This window comes from Ranitomeya variabilis, chromosome 3, assembly GCF_051348905.1.
Source record: "Ranitomeya variabilis isolate aRanVar5 chromosome 3, aRanVar5.hap1, whole genome shotgun sequence".
Classification (NCBI taxonomy): domain Eukaryota; kingdom Metazoa; phylum Chordata; class Amphibia; order Anura; family Dendrobatidae; genus Ranitomeya; species Ranitomeya variabilis.
In genome coordinates, this window is record NC_135234.1 from 81,408,761 (window position 1) to 81,429,855 (window position 21,095).

The window sequence follows — 21,095 nt, forward strand, 5'->3', positions numbered from 1 at the left end:
TTTCTAGATGTTTAGGAGAACAGAATAGTAAGTCACAGCTGCTTCTATATCTTTGTTTAGACGTTCACGTCTAACGTAAAACCACATTTACAATGAATATAAATTCATAGATACCACAAATATTCAATTATTCAGTGAAAACCATTAAAAAAAGTACTGAAATGCTCTAATCGTGCAGAGACAGGACCCAAAAAGCAGATGGAAACCACTAAAAGCTAAAACCTTCATAAGGCCTCATTCAGACGTCCATGTTGCATGTACGTGTTCTTTACAGGTTTTTCCACTAAAACAACACCATTCTATGTTCACAAGTCCATGTTTTTAATGGCCCGGGTGTCCGTGCAAAACTCACGGAGGCATGTCAGGTTTTTTTCTGGTTTTACATGGACCCATAGACCCAAGTCTATGGGTCCATGTAAAATATGTACATGGCATCAGCGTACGATCAATGTGCTGTCCGTATTTATCATAGAAGAGAGTAGGTGAAGCTTTGTCATTTTATTTAATTTATCCATCAGTGAAAAACACTGATGGTAAAAAAGGACACACTGACCACACACACACACTGAACACACACTGAACACACACACACACTGAACACACACACACACACACACTGAACACACACACACACTGAACACACACACACACACACACACACTGAACACACACACACACACACTGAACACACACACACACACTGAACACACACACACACTGAACACACACACACACACACACACACACACACACACTGAACACACACACACACACATACACTGAACACACACACACATACACTGAACACACACACACACACATACACTGAACACACACACACACACACACTGAACACACACACACTGAACACACACACACTGAACACACACACACTGAACACACACACACTGAACACACACACACTGAACACACACACTGAACACACACACTGAACACACACACACTGAACACACACACACTGAACACACACACACTGAACACACACACACACTGAACACACACACACACTGAACACACACACACACACTGAACACACACACACACACTGAACACACACACACACACTGAACACACACACACACTGAACACACACACACACTGAACACACACACACACTGAACACACACACACACTGAACACACACACACTGAACACACACGTACCATTTTTTCATGTACCTGTTTAAACCCTGACGTGTGAATGAGGTCTAAGATGGAATAAACTGAAGCCATATCATTGAGTATTTGCCAACAGTCCTGATATTCCCAAAACTGTCTGGACTGCAAGGGGGGTAGAGCTTGTTATTATTTAAATTGGGGGGGGGGGGGGGGGGGGGGTTGGGGGGGATGATACTTGGGGAGTTTCTGAAGCTAACTGGTGGGCCCTGAACTACCAATAAAGTAAAAGGTATATTTGCATAGAATGATTTAAAGCTTACCCATCTCCATCCAGGTGTATAAGTGTGTCACTCCACAAAGGAAGAACTAGGCCCATGGTACAAGAACTGTTAAAATAGAAAAAGAATAAAAGTAGGTTAAACACTATATACACTGAGAAACCTATTTTCGATACTATATATGAACCAGTTAATCAACCAAATATATATTTATATATATGAACCAGTATTGAAGGTCTGATGGTCTTTTAAAGTTCTAAGTGTTAGGTTTTTTTTATTTAAGACGCCTGAAAAGGGTGGATAATGTGAAATGCAGACTCCTGCTCTTGTACGTCGCGCCTCACTGATTTCTTTTGTCCCTAATGAATCGTCAGGAAGATTACAGCACACAATTGTTACACCTCCTGGTGGCCTATAATTGATAAAAAGCCTGTCTACTCAGATTTAACAAAATGATGCTCATCTCCAAGGCTTCTCTCAAAGTGACACGTGTCTTGATGACCTGAAGAAGTCATTTACTCAGGTCGTGTGGACTGTGAATGTGATGAGTGTATGGGAAAAAAAAAAACACACAAGGATCTCATGGTGCGAGGGATATTTTTAGTGAGAACTGATTAAGGAAACCTAGCAACCTTCTCAGAAACCTGTCATAAATATTGAGGCCTGTAAGCCTGCGAAACCTGACCTGTTGATCTAAAAACAGCTTGGCTTCTAAATCGAGTTCTCTGCTCCGGCACAGTCACCACACATAATGGACATCATCTATGCTACATTACGCCCAGGGAGCGTAGAAGGTGACCAAAGTGAAGTCAAAGATTTTAGCCTCTTTGGCTGAAGACCTCTCCGAGGACACCATCACAAGGTGCACAACTTGGAGTCGGCCTACCTTATGTGAGTGATTGACGTTTCACCTATGCCGAAATATAAAAAAAGTAAATCAAGTGGCTTTAAAAACATGTCAAGTTTTAACAAGATAAAGTCTGATGTTTTTAGAGTCAAGTTGTGAAAGCCAAAAAACCTGAAGAACTGGATAAAAGTGAGAGAAAAATGCATGTCAAAAGTTCATAAGATGCCCAAGATAAAACATGTAAAACATACAGAAAAAAATTGATTGTGCGAATCTAAAAAATGATCACCATGATACCTGTCCATGGGGACCTTCCTGCCAACCACGGACTTGAAACGTCAGATTGATGGTGCTGATCAAAACTATTTTATTGCTTGAAGTACCGGTAATAACTAACTCCAGGAATTTTCAGTTTGGCCTATTGCAATCACTAGAATTTATACTGAACCTGGTCCTCATTTGTGAAAATATCCATCAGTGCTCTGACTATTAGCCATCGCCCAAAGAAGAGAATGGCCGCAGACAGACCAGACACCGTCGGAGATCACAGACCGCTAGTGGGGTGAATTCACACACAGCAGCATTTGCTGCAGACTGACCCATTCATCAGAATACGGCTTACTACAGTCCTTACAACCAACACAACCCCATGTAGGCTATGTGCACACGATGCGGATTTACTGCAGATCCGCAGCGTTTTTTTCCCACACAGAAACACTGCAGATCCGCAAGTGATTTACAGTACAATGTAAATCAATGGAAAAAAAAATGCTGTGCTGATGGTGCGGAAAATTCCGCATGGAAAACGCTGCGGATTAAAAGAAGGAGCATGTCATTTATTTGTGAGGGGATCTGCAGTGTTTTTGTACCCATTCCATTATAGAAATCCGCAAGGGTAAAAACGCAAGAAATCCGCACAAAATCTGCATAAAAAAACGCATCAAATCTGCACCTGCGTTTTCTGCCAAGAAATGCAGAATCCGCACAAATAATTCCAGAGACAAATCCGCAACGTGTGCTCATACCCTTAGATACAACAGATTTACAGAAATTTGCTGTGTGTCAATTTATATTTGGGCATCTACAGAAATGTAGATATAATGGGAGGAAAGTGCTAAGACTGGAAATCCAATTGTCAACAGTAGCTATTTAGGTTGGAATAAATACTTTAAACCCCAAATTAAAATCTCTATTACTGGCTATATACACATTTAATATCAGCCATCTAAAACGATTTCTAAATGATTCCTCAGAACTTGGTAAGGGAATAAGTGGAGGGAGGTCGGCGCTTCCAAAAACCTCTGGCCGACAGCTTATCTGCTAAAAGAATAACAGATCAGGCATGCTGAAATTCAACATGGCTGATCCATCACTCACCCAATATTGGTTCTTAAGGGAAGTCTAATGTGTATGACCATTTTAAAGGGGTAAGTCTCAAATTCTTAAATGGGTAAAATTTTAAAGTGCTTGCAAAAACAAGATCGCTGGATCTAGTCGGCATCAGTACCCCTGTGCTCCTTTGATGCTGCAGAGGCAAAACCCGCTTTGCTTGCAGCATCAGAGCGCACAGATCGGGCCAGCGGCGTGACCAGGACACTGCTCTGAACGGTCAATCTACAGGAGCAGGAAGCTCCTGAAGATACAAGAGTAGACAACCGCTTTAACTTTGATCCCCAAGGGATCAGAATAAGCCAACACAGTAACTATGCTTTACAAGCAACTAGGCATTAACCACAAGTTAGAACATATAGGCTATGTTTCACACATTGCATGTTTGCGTTTTTTTTTATTCTATCCAAATAAAAAGCACATTTTTACAGTACAATTTCAGAAATCTGATCCATACGCAGCTTTTTTCTTGACTGAAAACCGCTAATTTTTGGAATACTGCAGCATGTCAATTCTGTCAGTGTTTATTTTTTTTTCACCAGAGAAAATCAGAGAAAGTGCAGAAAAACTTTTGCTGCTTTTTTGGTGAATTAAACTAAATTTATTAAGCATAAAAACAAAACAAAAACAACAAAACCATAGCTGAGCTTGCTATATTGTTAGATTTTTTTCTTTATTTTTTTTACTAGCAAGAGAGCAGGTTTTGGCTGCAGAAAAAAAGCAACAAAAAAGCAACGTGTGAACATAACCATGTATGCATTTTGCACCTTTATTATTATTATTATTATTTATTAATGTTTTCCTTTTACATTGGTGTAAGTCCTATTACATATTACTTTAAAATCACAGGTTACATAACTAAAGGTGCGGTTACATCTGTTGACTAAAATATGCCGAACAGCAACTCGTTTGCTGATCCGTGGTGGTTTATTTGCCTGTTTACACAGATGAAGGCTGAATGATCTGTAATGGATTGGTCAGTGCACATTGGCTGCCATTGTTCTTGGCAGCTGTTTAGACAGGACTATGTGCTGCAGAGAACGATGATCTTTTTGTGCAGCACAAAATCAGCCAGTTTAAGCTGCATGATTACTGATAAATCGCCGTTCCGAATAAAGCTCCTTCACGATGATCTTGCAGTGTGAACACTTTTAAATGTTCAGTTAGCAGACAATGAAGTCACAAGATATAATGTCCTACTAGTGTGCTGATAAAGTACAAGACAACGCACTCGTAAAGAGAAGTCCAAACACCCCTAGATGAAGAAGGCCGTCGTGGTCTCCGCACACACCATGTCTGATGACAAGTGTTCAGCTGTCTCCTTCCTCCCCCGTTGAGTAACAGAATGACTTTGTTATACGAGGTCAGAGCAAGACATCAGCACTTGAGGAACATAAATATGATGGTTCTCCACTGAGGGACCATTGGTGAGCAAACATCACATGCCGGTCTCGTGTCGGAGAAGAGGAGGGCTGCAGATCTTACACCATGCGCAGGTGGAGTTTCAAAACAAGCAGTGAAATATTTTCCATAGCGACCAGACTACAAGGCTAGGAATAACATTACACTTCAGATTCCTGGCATAGCAGATCCGTGCTTTTCCCTCTCGCTGCTGGCTAGAAAGATGGATGAGAAGTGCAGAGCTCTCCAGCTGCCAGAGAAAACGGGAAATCAAAAGGAAAGAAAAACCAGAGACCTGCCACATCCAAGAAAGAAGGGAGAGTAAACAGAGGCCTGAAGTGTGATATTTGGGTGGTTCCTAAGAGGAAAGAACATTCTGCAAATCATGACAAATTCTGGGAAGTTGTGTTCTACGGCGTTCCGATGGAAAGTAAGGCTCACACTTCAGATTTATTATAGGCCGACAGTCTGATTTGTGACAAAAAGGTCTGATATCCTTAAGACGATCAATCCCATTTTATGCAGCTAGTCAGTGAGAATATGGAGCTTGGTACCAATTCAGAGAAATTTTTTTCAGGATGCAGAAACAATTTTGTGCAGATTTTTCTTCAAGTGCATGTGAATAAGGGTACCGTCACACAATGCCATTTTCATCGCTACGACGGCACGATCCGTGACGTCGCAGCGTCGTATGATTATCGCTCCAGCGTCGTAGACTGCGGTCACACTTTGCAATCACGGCGCTGGAGCGATGCCGAACTCCCCGGGTAAACATCGGGTTACTAAGCGCAGGGCCGCGCTTAGTAACCCGATGTTTACCCTGGTTACCAGCGTAAACGTAAAAAAAACAAACAGTACATACTTACATTCCGGTGTCTGTCCCCCGGCGTTCTGCTTCTCTCCACTGTGTAATCACCATAGCCGAAAAGCACAGCGGTGACGTCAGACGTCACCGCTGTGCTCGCTTTCCAGCTGGCCGGCGCTCACAGTACAGAGAAGCTGAGACGCCGGAGGACAGACACCGGAATGTGAGTATGTACTGTTTGTTTTTTTTACGTTTACGCTGGTAACCAGGGTAAACAGCGGGTTACTAAGCGCGGCCCTGCGCTTAGTAACCCGATGTTTACCCTGGTTACAAGCAAACACATCGCTGGATCGGTGTCACACACAACGATCCAGCGATGTCAGCGGGTGATCAAGCGACGAAAGAAAGTTCCAAACGATCTGCTACGACGTACGATTCTCAGCAGGATCCCTGATCGCTGCTGCGTGTCAGACACTGCGATATCGTAACGATATCGCTAGAACGTCACGAATCGTACCGTCGTAGCGATGAAAATGGCACTGTGTGACGGTACCCTTAGCCTCCAAAACACGTACAATTCTACAGGTACTGAATGTGGACTGGAAAAAACAAAACAAAACCTAACCTGGATTTTGGCGCAGAACCTGTACTAAAAACCAATGTTATTCCTGAGTTTTGGAATGGACCCCAACAACTGATAGAACAAATATTCATCCAAGATAATAGATATTACAGGTGCAGTTGAAAATCTTGGCTCCGGTAAGGACGCATATATTGGTATGCCCCACTTATTTTTACGTACCTGTCATTACACGCAAAATCCATCCCCAGCACGATGCTCTCCTCTGTATCCTGCCTTCCGTTTGTTGATACGACCACCATGTAACGGGTACGGTTTTGATAGGTGCTTTCCAATTTTACGGCCTAGGACAAAAACCATATAAAGAAAAAGGTGACTACTGAGGACTTACAATAAGTACAACACAGCAAATAAACCCAGAAAGCGACAAATGGAAACCATCCTGCATGTTACCTTGCATCTCCTACAATGATTAGACCTGATGTGCGCTGGAGGCAGGAAAGCTTTTCACAAGGACAGAAGCTGATGTACTTTCATCACAATAGATGACGGCAATCCAGCGGGCCGGGACATCGTTACGCCATATGAACACATTGCCAAGAGGATTGGCAAATATCAAAGCCTCTACAGGTTGTTCTGACATTGGGCGTGGGGAAACAACTGCACGCTAGGTGCTACACTTATCGAAATAAAACTGCACATTGCAGCACCTACCACTGGAGAAGCGCACCCAAAAGTATTGTAGCAGGTACCAATCCGCGCCGATAGAATTTTATATTTTGTGTGAGGTAGTAGCTATTTATTCTATGACCCCAGAAAGTATACGGCAAAGCAATTGCCAGCGAGCATTACATATACTAGTGCAATACGGCTCAGGATTTACATAGTGCCGGCTGCATAGCGCTGGCTTGTACGTCGTCCTCAGGAAGAAAGCTCTTCCTAAACAGAGCGCCACATCAAAGAGGACATCTGCATGGCCGAGAGACACCACAGGGATTACGCTCCATTGTATTCTCACACTCAGCTCTGCGCCCAGTCAGGGCTGACTCCGCAAGAACACAAGTCTGAGCAGTGCCAAGTCGTCAGGAAACGGCACAGAGTGCCTGCGATTCCAAGAAACCGGCAGGCGTCACAAGCGGAAGAAGGCAAGAGAACAATACTGATCAATCAAGGTCAGAGCCAAGACCGATGGTGGGACAAAAATAGGTAGAAGTAATCTTCCTGAATCCGAAGTGGTTCTAATTTAGTACATCTGCGCCAAATAACACTCGTGTGGATATAAATCCATAATGAACATTGCTAGACAGGGCCCTCAGCGCTGTATACGGCCACACTGAACAGAATGTATTGCTCTGTATATCAGACACTAGCAAATTAAGTCCCAGTAGTAGGTAATAGGGGATTATATGGCCAGATATAGGATCTGATGGCGTGTTCTTCTCCTGCGGGGCCTACAATACTACTTTGTCTCTTTACAGGGTTGATGGCCAATGAGGCTCAGGTTGACCTCTGAATCTAAAGGTCATAAAGAGAAAGTGCAGAGGAGGCAAATCATCGACCAACAACCAAACCGTTGCATTCTGTGTATCAACGGCTAAATATGGCGCCGACATGCCGATGCTAAAGTGAAACAGGCGCACATGCATCTTCCCAAGGCATGTTTAGTGGCCGCCTGCTTCTGGCATCAGCAAATTCACCATCATCAACCCTTCCCTGATTTCTGCATTATACAGTATGTCGGGAGTCCACTGCACATAGTAATCTTACATGAATTGTGTCATTAAATGCAACGGTCAGACTGAAAATCAAGGATAGAACACGCATGTGAAAAACGGATGTGAGAAAGAGACACACGTAGATTTTTCGCGTTTTTTCCGTGGTTTTTCGCTATAAAAATGATATAAAACCGCAAAAAAAATGCATACATTAAGCATCCTACTTAATAGAATGCAATCCGCATTTTTTGTGCACATGCTGCATTGTTTTCCTGAGCGGAATCGCATTCCAGAAAAAAACACAGCATGTTCACTAAGGGTATGTGCACACGTTCAGGTTTTTTCGAGATAAAAACGCTATAAAAACTCATTAAAAACGAATACATTATGCATCCTATCATTTAGAATGCATTCTGCATGTTTTGTGCACATGGTGCGTTTTTTTCCACAAAAAAAAGCATCGCGTAAAAAAGCAGCATGTTCATTAATTTTGCATATTTTCTGCGTTTTTCCCGCAATTCTATGCATTTGGAAAAAAAACGCACAAAAAAATGCGTAAAAAACGCATGAAAAAAAAAAAAAACGCGAAAAAAACGCATGTGGTTTTCTGACAGAAATGTCCGGTTTTTGTCAGGAAAATTTCTGCAAGAAATCCTGACGTGTGCACATACCCTCAATTTGCGGAATCGCGGGGATTCCGCACACCTAGGAATGCATTGATCTGCTTACTTCCCGCATAGGGCTATGCCCACCATGCAGGAAGTAAATGGATCATGTGCGGTTGGTACCCAGGGTGGAGGAGAGGAGACTGTCCTCCACGGACTGGGCACCATATAATTGTTAAAAAAGTATAATTAAAATAAAAAATAGTGATATACTCACCTTCTGATGGCCCCGGAGTCTTTCCGCCTCTCAGCGGTGCACGCGCCCGCTTCCGTTCCCATGGATGCTGTGTGTGAAGGACCGTGTGACCGCGACGTCATCGCAGGTCCTGAACACAAAGCATCTATAGGAACGGAAGCGGGCGTGTGCAGCGCTGAAGAGATCGGGGGCCATCAGAGGGTGAGTATAACCATTTTTTTTATTTTTAACATTATATCTTTTTACTATTGATGCTGCATAGGCACCATCAATAGTGTTTGACAAGTGTGACCAACTTTTTACTATGTTTGACAAGCGTGACCAACCTGTCAATCAGTTGTCCAAGCGATGCTACAGATCGCTTGGAAAACGCTAGCATTCTGCAAGCTAATTATGCTCGCAAAAGGCTAGGAATATGCATGCCAATTCCATATGCGATATACCCACGCCAGGAGTTGCAGAATTGCCGCGGAAATTTCCACGGCAATTCTGCAACGTGTGCACTTAGCCTCAGGGTAAGTTCACCCTGGGCGTTTTTTTATGCTAATTTTCAGCTGCTTTTTACAGTACCAGCAAAGCCTATGAGATTTCAGAAATCTCATGCACACACATTGGTTTTTTGTTTGATCAGTATTTTGTGCTTTCCTGCGTTTTTTGGACATAGAGCATGTCACTTCTTTCCTGCGTTTTTTCACCCATTGACTTGAATGGGTGTTGAAAAAAGTGCAGCAAAAATGCAGGTATCATTATTTGCTGTGTTTTTGCTGCTGAAAATCCAATGACAAAGCATGGACAAAAAGAAAAAAAAAAAGCACCAAAAACGCACCTAAACCTGCGTTTTTGACGCAGCTTCTTTCCTGCCAAGATGATCAGGTTTTGCTGCAGAAAAAAAAAGCAGCAAAACGCCCTGTGTGAACTTACCCTTACTTGCACTGTGTATTTGAAACAGATTTTTCTACACCAAAAACCAGGATGTTGGCAAGAAAACAACTGCGTAAGATATTTGAGATATTACTTGCATTTTTTCCCTCATTCATTTAAATGGGAGAAATCCTGTGCAAAAAATAATGAAGTTTTGAAAAAAGAAGAAGAAAAACAAACGCTACGATGGTTCAAATCACAAGGAAAGAATAGGCAGCATGTAGAAATCTCATTCCCTTTGCTGGTACTGTGAAGTGCAGCATTTTTTCACTTTCAAATCGCATGGAAAAAAAGGCATAATATGAACAAGCCCCAATGTGGGCTACAGTCTGTCCCTGTAACTAACAAAATAACCCGCAGCTGGTCCTACTGCTGAGTAACAAGATGAGTGGAGGAGGAAAACAGAAGAAAATACATTCCTAGAAATCCAGAGTCATTAGATGACTATATGACTAGAGCAGACACTAATTGGGTGAGAGGTAAATAATATGTCCGCAGCGGGACAGATTGCACAGTGCGTGCGAGTCCTGCTTGACATGACCGGTCTGGGTAAATGGAGAACAGAAAATGATCAGTTCTAGGGGGTTACACTAATTCTCATGCCTAGCAACGAGAAAAGCAATGGTAAACTGCAGTAACCAGCAATTCACATCAGAGGATGTGTACATTGACTGCTCCTTGTGCCAACCCCATATTCACTACAGCACCACAGATAAAGTGACGGCACGCAATGCTGGATCTGATTAGAGGAGATGATGGGGTGTAGAGGACTCTTACTGACATCCCTAGTAATGGCAGCAGTTCTAGGTGCACTATGGAGGCTCGGATAACACTTCACACGTAGGGTAATGTGTACGTTGTGTCTTTTTCTGGCTTGTCTGCCTGAAAATCCTATCAGAAAACGCTCCAAAGAAAGAACATGTGCATTTCGATGAATAAACGACTTGCTGGTTCTATGTTCAGGCTTTTAAATGTCTTTGTACCACTTCAGGTTTCTAAAAAGTCAAGAGGTAAAAAAAAAAATTAGGGTAAATTCTTTGGTGTTTTCTGCTAGGAGGACGCTCTGTACTTTATAACGAGTCAATGATCCTTTCTGGAAGTTTTTATTGTCCTGAACAGTTTTTGATCGCTCCTTATCAGGAGTGGATTAAAAAAAAAAATTGCTACAAGGAGGTGACTTCATGTTTCTCACCAGGTATTTTTCAAATCCTAAAACAAAACCACCCCACCCAAAAAGCTAGAACAAAACAAAAACACCTCCCATAAAACAGCAAAGAGGATTTCACAAAGTAATGAATAGGAAAAGTTTTACAAGTAGTTTCAAAAAGTATTTTGGAGCAGATCAACTCCTGAAAAGCAAAGTAGCTAGTCATCATCTGCTGTACAGCCACAAAATAAATAAATAAATAAATAAATCACAAGTTTTTCTCTTTTAGTGAGGGGTGCACTAGAAAAGAAAAAAGCAGAGAAAAAAATTGCATCAGTTTGGGAAAAATTAATGATTTTGCGGTAAGAGGCCACGGTGCTCATCGGCCACACTGTGGTCTTACAGCAGTCTGATGTAGCGAGTATATATATTTTTGGTGTAAGCGCTGCATTATCTGTTGAGCGCTCTGGTAAGAAGCAACCAGCAGAATTGTGAATGCAGCTGTGAAGGTCAGCACTGAAGAATACCGCTAAGCATTCAGAGTTACTCATTATATTGCTATGAAAATGTCATGTGAGAGCGGAATTTTCCCTAATAACAGCCTGTCGGAGCCTGCGGAACAACCAACTTTACCAAACTGTTTAACCAGTTGCACCATTTATCCCCCCCCCCACTAACAATAGATCATAAAGAAAGATCCCAGTAACATCCCAGTGGGTGCAGCGCTCCGTGAAAACTTATCTACACACCGAAAGAGCTTCTGATTAACCTTTGGCTGCTCCGAGTGATGGCCTCAGCAGAAGGCGCCACGTGAGAAACTTCAAAGCGTGTTATTTTATATGGGAATATCATATGAATGTGGCCGCCCCTCAGGCAGCATTCCTGTATGGCTTGTGATCCAGAGTGCGGAGCCGCTCCACTCACTAATTAGGAGACTGCTAGGGTTTACAGAGGACGATCTCTTTTTATTATTAAGATTAATTAGCATTCTTTCTTTCGCATTTAACGGTTTTGTCCGAATTTGAGGATAATTTGTTTCTTTAACTTAAATGCAACTAATAGGGGCTGTTAAATTATTTTTGCAATTGGATTACATTAAAAATGTTGCACCGTTTCCCTCCCTCCCTCCGTGTTGCACGATTACTGGCTGCAGAATGAGTCAACTGAGAATCTGTCAGCTTGCTGTGATTGCTTGACACAGTTTTTGACTCCGTCACCTGTCTTTTTCAGAGCTCCTTTGAGCAGATATATGAATACAGACCACATCAAAGTGCAATGTGCAGGGAAACAAACATCCCGGAAAAGTCAAACGGTGCAAATTGTTTAAGGAAACCCAATTGCAAAAAAGATCTTTAGCGCCAAATACAGGTTTTTAAAGAGTTTGTCCACTACTTTAACATTGATGGCCTAGGCCAATCTTTAGGATAGGTCATTAGTGATCAGCGAACGAGCTTGGGTAAGGTGTTCTCCGAGCATGCTCATGTGCCAACTGAGGGTCTTTGGCGTGCTCGAATAATATGTTGGAGACCTTGCGGCTGAATGTTTCATGGCTGTTTAACAGCCGCAACATATATGCAGGGATTGTCTGTTGGACAGCCGCAACTTATGCAGGAATTGCCTAAGAGTTGCGAGGACTCGAATATATTAGTCGAGCATGCCCAAGACACTCGGTTAGCACCAGAGCATGCTCAGATAACACCTTATCCAAGCACGTTCGCTCATCACTGTAGGCCATGTCTCTCTGGTGGGGGTGCGACACTTTAAGACCCTGCCAATCAGCTGCTCTAGGAGCCGCCGGAGGCCAGAACTGCTCAGTTACGGAGCTGCTCCTTCTACTGATAGGGGCCATGACCGGGTACTGCACATCTGCCTCCTATCCAAATCAATAGGGAGCAGTACCCGGTCGTTACCACTATCAGTAGAAGGAGCAGCTCTGTAACAGAGCAGTTCCAGCCGCCGCCGGCTCCTAGAACAGCTGATTGATGGGGCGTTACGATGTTGTAGCTCCACTGAAGAGACACCAAGGATTGGACAATCAATGTAAATGTAGTGGACAATCTCTAAGGAAAGAAAAAAAATTGGCCCACAAGGTGAACAATTTCTTTCTCTGAACTCTGTTCGTTTAAAAACGATGTGTGAGTGTAAAAAAAGATGAACAAATCAACTTGTAGGAGCCCGGTCCAGGTCAGTATTCGTGGCCGCTGGATGGCAGCCTTCGCCCTCTTAACGGACGGCATCGGCAGCTCCTCTTGATTTGCCGTGCTGGTGCATGGTCATTGTTGCAGAATGCCGCACCGACAACGCCGGTCTGGACAATCAAAAGGAGAGCCGCGGATGCGGTCAGTATACAGTACAGTAATATGTGGCCGCAAATACTCACCAAGCGGATGTTGTCCTCGGGGCGGAGGAGTGTAAACATGGCTTGGAGGTGTTGCTGAAGATCCCCTGTAGACACAGAGCACAGAGCAGGGTTACACCTCGTTATTTCCACAAGTGAAAACTGCACAGGAAAATTCAAAAAATAAAATAAAAAAATCGCAACCATCGTACACAACATGACTAAGCACCAAGGGAATGTTTTGGTTTTTCCCTCTTTTTTTTTACTCCTTAGTGTACAAAACAAGGAGCAATGATTAATGATTTCATAACGTTATTAAAGTGTGTAGAGGCCAATAAAAAGACAGCCAAATTATTTCCTAAGAAAAATGTGTGTACAGCGGATAGTCAGTGAACGGTGTCCAATGAAAACTATCGAAAAGCCGCGTTGCACAACATGGAGAAGGTGCACCCTTAGAGACAAGTCACCTCTGTCTAGGGATGCTTTCCATCACTGTGCATGCACCGCTCCGGTTCTCATCTGTCCATGCTGTATATACATTGCATACATTGGGTGGATCTCCCGTAGTAAGGCAGAAGTATGGCACCGTATAAACATGGTGCCATAGATCGGCTCTGACGCTGTGTGCTTGGTAACGGTGATTGATCCTGGTGTAGAGCGGACAGGGAGCCATTGCGTCTCTAACCCACCAATGTCGGTCCTGTAGGTCGCAAGCTGCGGTAAGGTCCACAAGATCTTAGCATCCCAGATCAAGTAGGTCACGGCATGCCTACTCTGTGCAGGGGAGAAAGGGACGCTCGGATTAGGGGAGTAGAAACCTTTATTGCAGGGGGTGATGCAAAGGTGGATTAGCTTTGGTTGGACACTAAGGGGGCATCATCACCTTTTTAGGAGGCATTAACATTTTTTAAGAAGGACATTATTACTGGGTAATGGGCGGCAATACTTGCTTTCCCCTTGGGTGCTGGTAACTTATGCTACACCACTGCACGTACTGGTCAGAGGCGCTAAAAATGACACCATTCTCGTCTTTGTAGGCTGAATGGGAACACATGGCCATGTTACACAAGCTGGGAGTTTTCCCAATGCTTCCGATAAAAAAAAGTGAACACTGGAAGTGTATGAACTTATATGTCAGGAAATGTTAATAAAGAGGGTTGTCCAATTTCAGGAAAATGGATACCAAATGCTGTGAAATACCTAAAATAATAGCAGCAGGTACTCTCCCTCCCTGGGTCTAGTGATGGCTCACCGCAGCTGCGCCAGTCTCAGAGGTTTGGCTGCAGCGGTCATGTCCCATCGAAAGTGCATCATTGATTTAGCCAATCACTATCTCGGCACAGCCGCTGAGCGCAGCGATTGGCTGCAGCAGTGATGCCTTTTGTCCACGTGATTTCACCCAAAACACAGAGGACTGGAGCAGCGGGGGCCAGCTGTCACAAGAAGGGTGTGTACCAACTGTGATCAATATCTTAAGTATTTCATTGCATTTAGGGTCCACTTTTCTGAAAGAGGACAAGCCTTTAAAGAGCACTTATACCTAAAATATGCAATACAGAATGCAACTTATTATGACCTTGCAACCTGTCTGGTGACAGTAGCGGTCTATATTTTGCACTCCTTTATTTCCTGATACTTGTGTAACACCAGTATGTATATTACATACAGATCAGAGTTTATAACCGCCGTTTCACACCTCATTGAGACGTGACCACTAGATGGCGCCACACAGCGGCAGCCTATGTATGACGCACGCGCTCTTCTATCTAAATGTATGGAGAAATCAAGTTCCCAGGAGAAAGTGCATAATCTAAAATGGGAAACGAATTATAGAATAAATACATCAAAGGGGAAGGCAGCTTATAAATAAAGCAATTTAGCCAACAAAGTCCAGGTAAGCACATCCGGGATTTTATAGTAATTGTCTTGTGAGCAGACAATACGTGTATAGGATAATGAAGGGTGAAGGCCATTGTTGGGCGTCTCTGGCTGCGCTGTATTTTTCCATCGTGTTGGGTATTGTTCGATCATGTACAGTACTGTATGTCACACAATGATCGACAAAGGAGCGAGAGCACCTGAAGCCAAACACTTGGGGAAAATAGGAGAAAAACTAAATAAATGACATCTTCCTGCAAAACCAGTTCTCACAGTGCACATAGAAACATCCACAACATTACTGCGCTCCGAGAATGTATTTCTTGGAAAGATTTACCAAATATACACATTTACAGGGTCACAATATACCGTAATGCCACTTATTTCAGATCATTTTATTATATGATGCACACCATGGAGATGGCCCTGAAGGCTTTACGGCATTGTGTCAATTTGAAAGCAAGAAAATTAGTTTGTTGGTTTTTTTTTAATTAGGGGTTTAAAAAAAAATTATGCCTTAAAGTCAGTAAGTCATTTTAATTACTTTTGAACATGCACTTAAAGAAGAAACGGATTAACGGCATCTTAAATGTTACCACGGCCGGTTGCACATGTTCATGAAACATGGACCATCCTCGGATCAGAATACCAGACCTGACTGTCTCCTGACCTGAGCCGCCTGCTTCATATGTGACTATGATGGAGTTAGGCCGGTGATTCCGATCTAAGGACGGACGATGTTCCACAGACATGTGAACCGGCCATGTAATTTGGCTAAAATATGCATGCATGGATATAGATATGTGTGTGTTGTGTGTGTGTGTGTGTATATACACACACACACACGCATGCACCGCCAAATCACATTGAAAATAGTCGTGTGACTTCAATGGAGCAATAAGCCACGAAAAAGCCACACACAAGAGTGCGATTTTGTAGTTGATGGGCTTAATAATCAGCAAATTCAAGAAAAACAGCTACATGATAGAGATTAGCAAATACCTACCTGCATGCTTGTTGCGCCGATGGCTGATTCTTGGGGTAGATGAGCCATTTCCACGTGGAAGGAATAAGGCAGCACCTTTCACCGTCAGGAAACTTTCGCTGATGCTGTAATGAAAGCAAATAACATTCAATTAAATCTGTATTAGAATATAATTTTCATATAATATGAATCATAGATTATACTAATTGGTGGAGTAATGGTTTTCTAAGGGCATGTTCACACAGTATTTTTGAGGTGGAAACTAAGGTTTTTGAGGAGGATTTGGAGAGTTTATGTGCAGTTTTTGCTCCAAAAACCTCCTTAAAAAAACCCAAACACAAAGTTCCTGTAAGAATCTATTCAGTCAATTGTTATTCTCTATGTGCCCCCTCTATGTAAGCTGCTAACAGACACTTCTGGGATCTTCGAAGAGAGAAAAATAGTATCAGGCATATTGAAAAGCAGCATGCCCCATCTTTACTTCCCTCACTGTGAAACAAGATCCACTGACTTGTGTGTAAAGAACAGATGAACAGATTTGCGGAAGAAGGAGTGCGCACAAAAAACGCCCGTCGTTGCAGCAAGACTCCAATATCACAGCATGAAATGTAATATTTTTAGAGCATACACTGTATATCAGAAAGTCAGGGCACTTCCATTGTATAAAAAAACATATTAAAATGCGCACACATACAGTTTTCCAGGTATACAATAGAAATGAATTCATAAAAATTGGATGCCACTTGGATGTTCCTTTTTTTATGCACCCATAGACTTGAATAAGCTAGTCTCAGAGACTCAGGAGGTAGTGGATGCTGCAATTATTCTTTCTTAGGACAGTTGAAAAGCTAAAAAGAAATTGCCCATCTGAACAGTCCTATGGATTAACATGGGACAGTGCCGTCCGATTAGAAATCGGGACACGACACATCCGATTCATCCGCTCATCTACATGAGCCCTAAGGCTGTTTTTTTTTTTTTAACTAGCGCTGAATCCTACCTGCCCTTTAAATTTGTAGATTTTTAGCCCAAGGGAGACCTATCTGAAGAAGAAAGATCAGCTTATGGTGGCTAATGGGAACAAGAATTGGCCAATCTGTGCACCAAGTAAACTGGATTCAAGTACGGTAAGTCTATACGGCAGTAGTGAAGTTTATATTTCATGTATAGGTTGGTCCCTATCCTGGTGGACACAGTGTGCTGCTGCTGCAGTTTGTATATGTATATGTATACCTGTTCACACAAGCTTCGTTCTGTTAAGGCTGTGTGCACACGTTGCGGTTTTTTAGCGTTTTTTCGCTATAAAAACGCAAGAAAAACACACATATGCATCCCATCATTTAGAATGCATTCTGCAATTTTTGTGCACATGATGCGTTTTTTTCTGCAGAAAAAAAAAAAAGCATCACGGTAAACGCAGCATGTTCATTAATTTTGCGTTTTATTCGCGTTTTTCCCGCTATATAATGCAATGGGAAAACTCCGGAAAAAAATGCGCAAAAAACGCAGTAAAAAAAAACCCGTGAAAAACGCATGCGGATTTCTTGCAGAAAATGTCCGGTTTTCTTCAGGAATTTTCTGCAAGAAATTCTTACGTGTGCACATACCCTAAGAGGTACGAGTCAGTTTTTCGTCTCTTGTAGCACCTGTAAAGTATGCATACATCCAACACTAAGTGAGGCAATGACAGTTCCCCGAGATCGCTGGGGCCAGCAGATGGATGAGTGCTCTGCAGGCAGAGCTGTGCTGCAGCATGTCAGGTATTTAAGGGGTGCCCTGAACGTGAACCGTATGGCTGGGAGCAGCACAGCTGCCTGGGACGGAGGAGGCTGTCACAGTCCTTTCTTTACTAATCACTCGGCGTTAATCGGTCTCAGACATGCATCGTATTCAGCTGAATCACAGTTACATAAACTGCGGCAGGTGCTGCTGGGTGGAAAAATTCGGCCTCATTCGCAATGGAGTCCTCGAACCAAGAACAGAAGTCTAGAACGAGTCATTCCCAAAAAGCAAAGTCTCAGCCCATTGAATACGCTTCTATTTTTTGACTGGTAGAGTCGAGGACGGTCTGCATAAAAACACTGCAAATTTGCAGCAATTCTCAAAAACTGTGGCAAAACACCCCCCCAAAAAAATGGAACAGAATCTAGAATAAAAAGGTCACCTAAAGATATTAACATCTGCCTTCCCAATTGAATAAATTTGCTTTTAAGGAATAATCAGATGGCCGCTATCATGGCTTGTCGCCATCAAAATCCAGACGGCAAACGTGACCAGTATCGCAGTACTTTACATTATGTCAAGGTCTGTAGGAAAGTCTAAAGTATGCCCCAAACCATTCTACATGTGAAATGTGATGGAGTTAAAATTTCCAGCCTTGCTTACAGCGTTTCTCTTTTATATGGTTTCATCATGTACAAAGTAAAAAGATTTAATACTACGGCAATTAGTAGGTATAAAATTACCACTTCCCCATCGAAAGAGGAACAAATAAGAAAGCTGGGTTTTGTAATACGGTCACTTATGCCAACTCTGCTCCCATAACCCACAGAACGGGCACAGACCCAGAAGTGATGCTTTTCCGCAGATCACTTCAAAAGAAAGAGGAAACCATGTTAACATTGCGAAACATCACCAGAAGCCTCCGGGCTGTAATGATCTGCCGTATTGTATGTGTGATGTGCCCAGCTGCGGAGGAAGTGATGAGGGATGACGATAAGGTGGCCTCATCGGGGAGCCTTCCTCCCACCCGACACCACCGCAATAAAAACAAGAGTGGAGAAATATCAATTCCCATCAAATACTACCTGTACCGAACATCTGTCCAGCAAGAGATGGAAGAGATTTGGTTATTTAAAGGGAACCTACACTGTTGGGAAACAAGCAAATAAAGTTATCTGGTTATTCAACTATAGAGGGGATTGATTGTAACTGAACAACAAGGAAAAAGTTGTTTTTTTTAATTAAAAAAAAAAACCTTCCAGAAACCGCACCACACTAGTCCAGAGTTTGTGTTCAGTAATGCAGCTTGGCCCAATTAAATTGGGCTGGGCTGTAATATCACACGAAACCTGTGGACAAGAGTGGCGCTGTTTTAAGAAAAGGCAGAAAAGTTTATCAAATTATGGTTAACTCCATGTATAAAAATTGTAACTACCTGACATAACATCGCAACAAGTTATATATTCACTAGTAAAGATGAGAGAAGCATTGGAAATTTGTTTCAGGTGGACTCGCCCAGTGTCAGCCAGCAGATTCGACCAATGTCAGCCGGCAGATTCTCCCAGTGTCGACCGGCAGATTCGCCCAATGTCGGCCGGCAGATTCAACCAGTGTCGACCGGCAGATTCGCCCAATGTCGGCCGGCAGATTCTCCAGGCCCTCAAGCATAAGAAATGAAGGGCCGAAAAAAGTGTTAAAATCTTTACAAAAACAACCACTAAACACACCTGCCCAGGTTCTCACCTGATCCCACTATAGCTCCATTACTCTGTCCCGGGCTTCGGAGGCTCTTCTGGCAAGGATACACAAAAAGTCACGTCATGGTCATAGCACGACATGTAAGTTTACAGTATGAAAGGCATTGTGCCCCCAAACGTACAGAGAGGGCCTCAGTACATTATTAAATATTGAAGATCTGCACAGTGGGTCGGGGCTCTGAGGTGACGAAATAAGGAGTCAGGTGAAAGCCTAGGACGGGTGTATTTCTTTTTTTTATTTTTTTTTTAAAACACCTTCTAAGCACTTGATAAAAAATCCAGAGGAGAAAATTTTCAGGAAATTTCTTATGGAGCGATGATCTGTATCCATTCACTAGTGAAGTTTTACTATAGGTGAAAACAGAGCAGCGCCTGTTCCATTACTCAAGTGTATTTTTTGTCCATGAAGAAGGCGGAAGGTAGCGTGAGAAATCATTTTGTGCTTCTGTGCAGGAATGAAGATAAGCAGAGTATCGGCCTGCTTCCTCTCTGAAGGATAACTCCCGTTTTTTTCGGCACCTTTTCCCTCTCCCTGGAAATCTGGGCGCTCCCCGTGTCAGCAGAGGATCCTGCACAAGCTCATGGGGGCCCAGATGTGATCCGAAGCAGGATATCATCAAAAAACCACTGCGGCCACAAATTCAGCGCAAATGTAGGTTTTGTTTTATCCCACGTGACAAACAGTCCTTCACTCCGCCATGGCAGCTATAAAAAATACTGCTACACAATATCACGGCGGACAAACCGGAAATAGTGACGAACGATAGAAAGAAAAGATGTACCGGGGTGAAATGGTGGAGGGACGGCGTCTCCTGAGTGAGCAACATGAACAGTGAGCGTGGGAAAGTGTTCTGTAAAAATATATATTTGCATGAAACATCTGTGAACCAAAGACCTCAGCGTGTGTGCGGGAATTAAGAGGGCAGCGCTGTACATTAACCCTTTCTTAATAAGCAGAGCGTGGGCAACCTGAGCAATACCCAAACCTCAATGCCCGAAGCCATGTTATACCGATCCGCAGGCAACGTGCACATTCAAGAAATAAACATACATAAAAGCAGACAATGAATGGTAGAGTAATAGTAATGCAATTAACTATATAAATACCTTTCGCTCATTACATTGTCTGCGCGCAGTAATGACTAACACTTTTTTCACAATATTTTTTGCACAAGATTATGGAGGCAGCCATGTCGCCTGAGGCAGCTCAGGAGAGAAAGTGTTGTAGGCATGTGCTGTGATCTGTGCAGAGGTCACTGTGCAGGGAGGGGAGCTGTGACTATCACCTATTGTGAATGGCGGATCCTGTGGTTCCCACATAGGTGTTACCTT

The 21,095-nt window shown here is 42.9% G+C and overlaps 1 protein-coding gene across 4 annotated transcripts in view; it reads right to left on the bottom strand.

Annotated features, from left to right (window-relative positions):
- The window catches only part of SSH2 (slingshot protein phosphatase 2), a 231,569-nt gene that overhangs the window by 20,619 nt on the left and 189,855 nt on the right, over positions 1-21,095 (bottom strand). For all 4 annotated transcript variants that reach the window (XM_077294281.1, XM_077294278.1, XM_077294280.1 and 1 more), the window contains 4 exons: positions 16,306-16,409; positions 13,464-13,528; positions 6,662-6,783; positions 1,460-1,525 (listed from right to left, as the gene is read on the bottom strand). In XM_077294281.1, the coding sequence (XP_077150396.1) occupies positions 1,460-1,525; positions 6,662-6,783; positions 13,464-13,528; positions 16,306-16,409 (357 nt within the window). The remainder of the gene's footprint in view (positions 1-1,459; positions 1,526-6,661; positions 6,784-13,463; positions 13,529-16,305; positions 16,410-21,095) is intronic.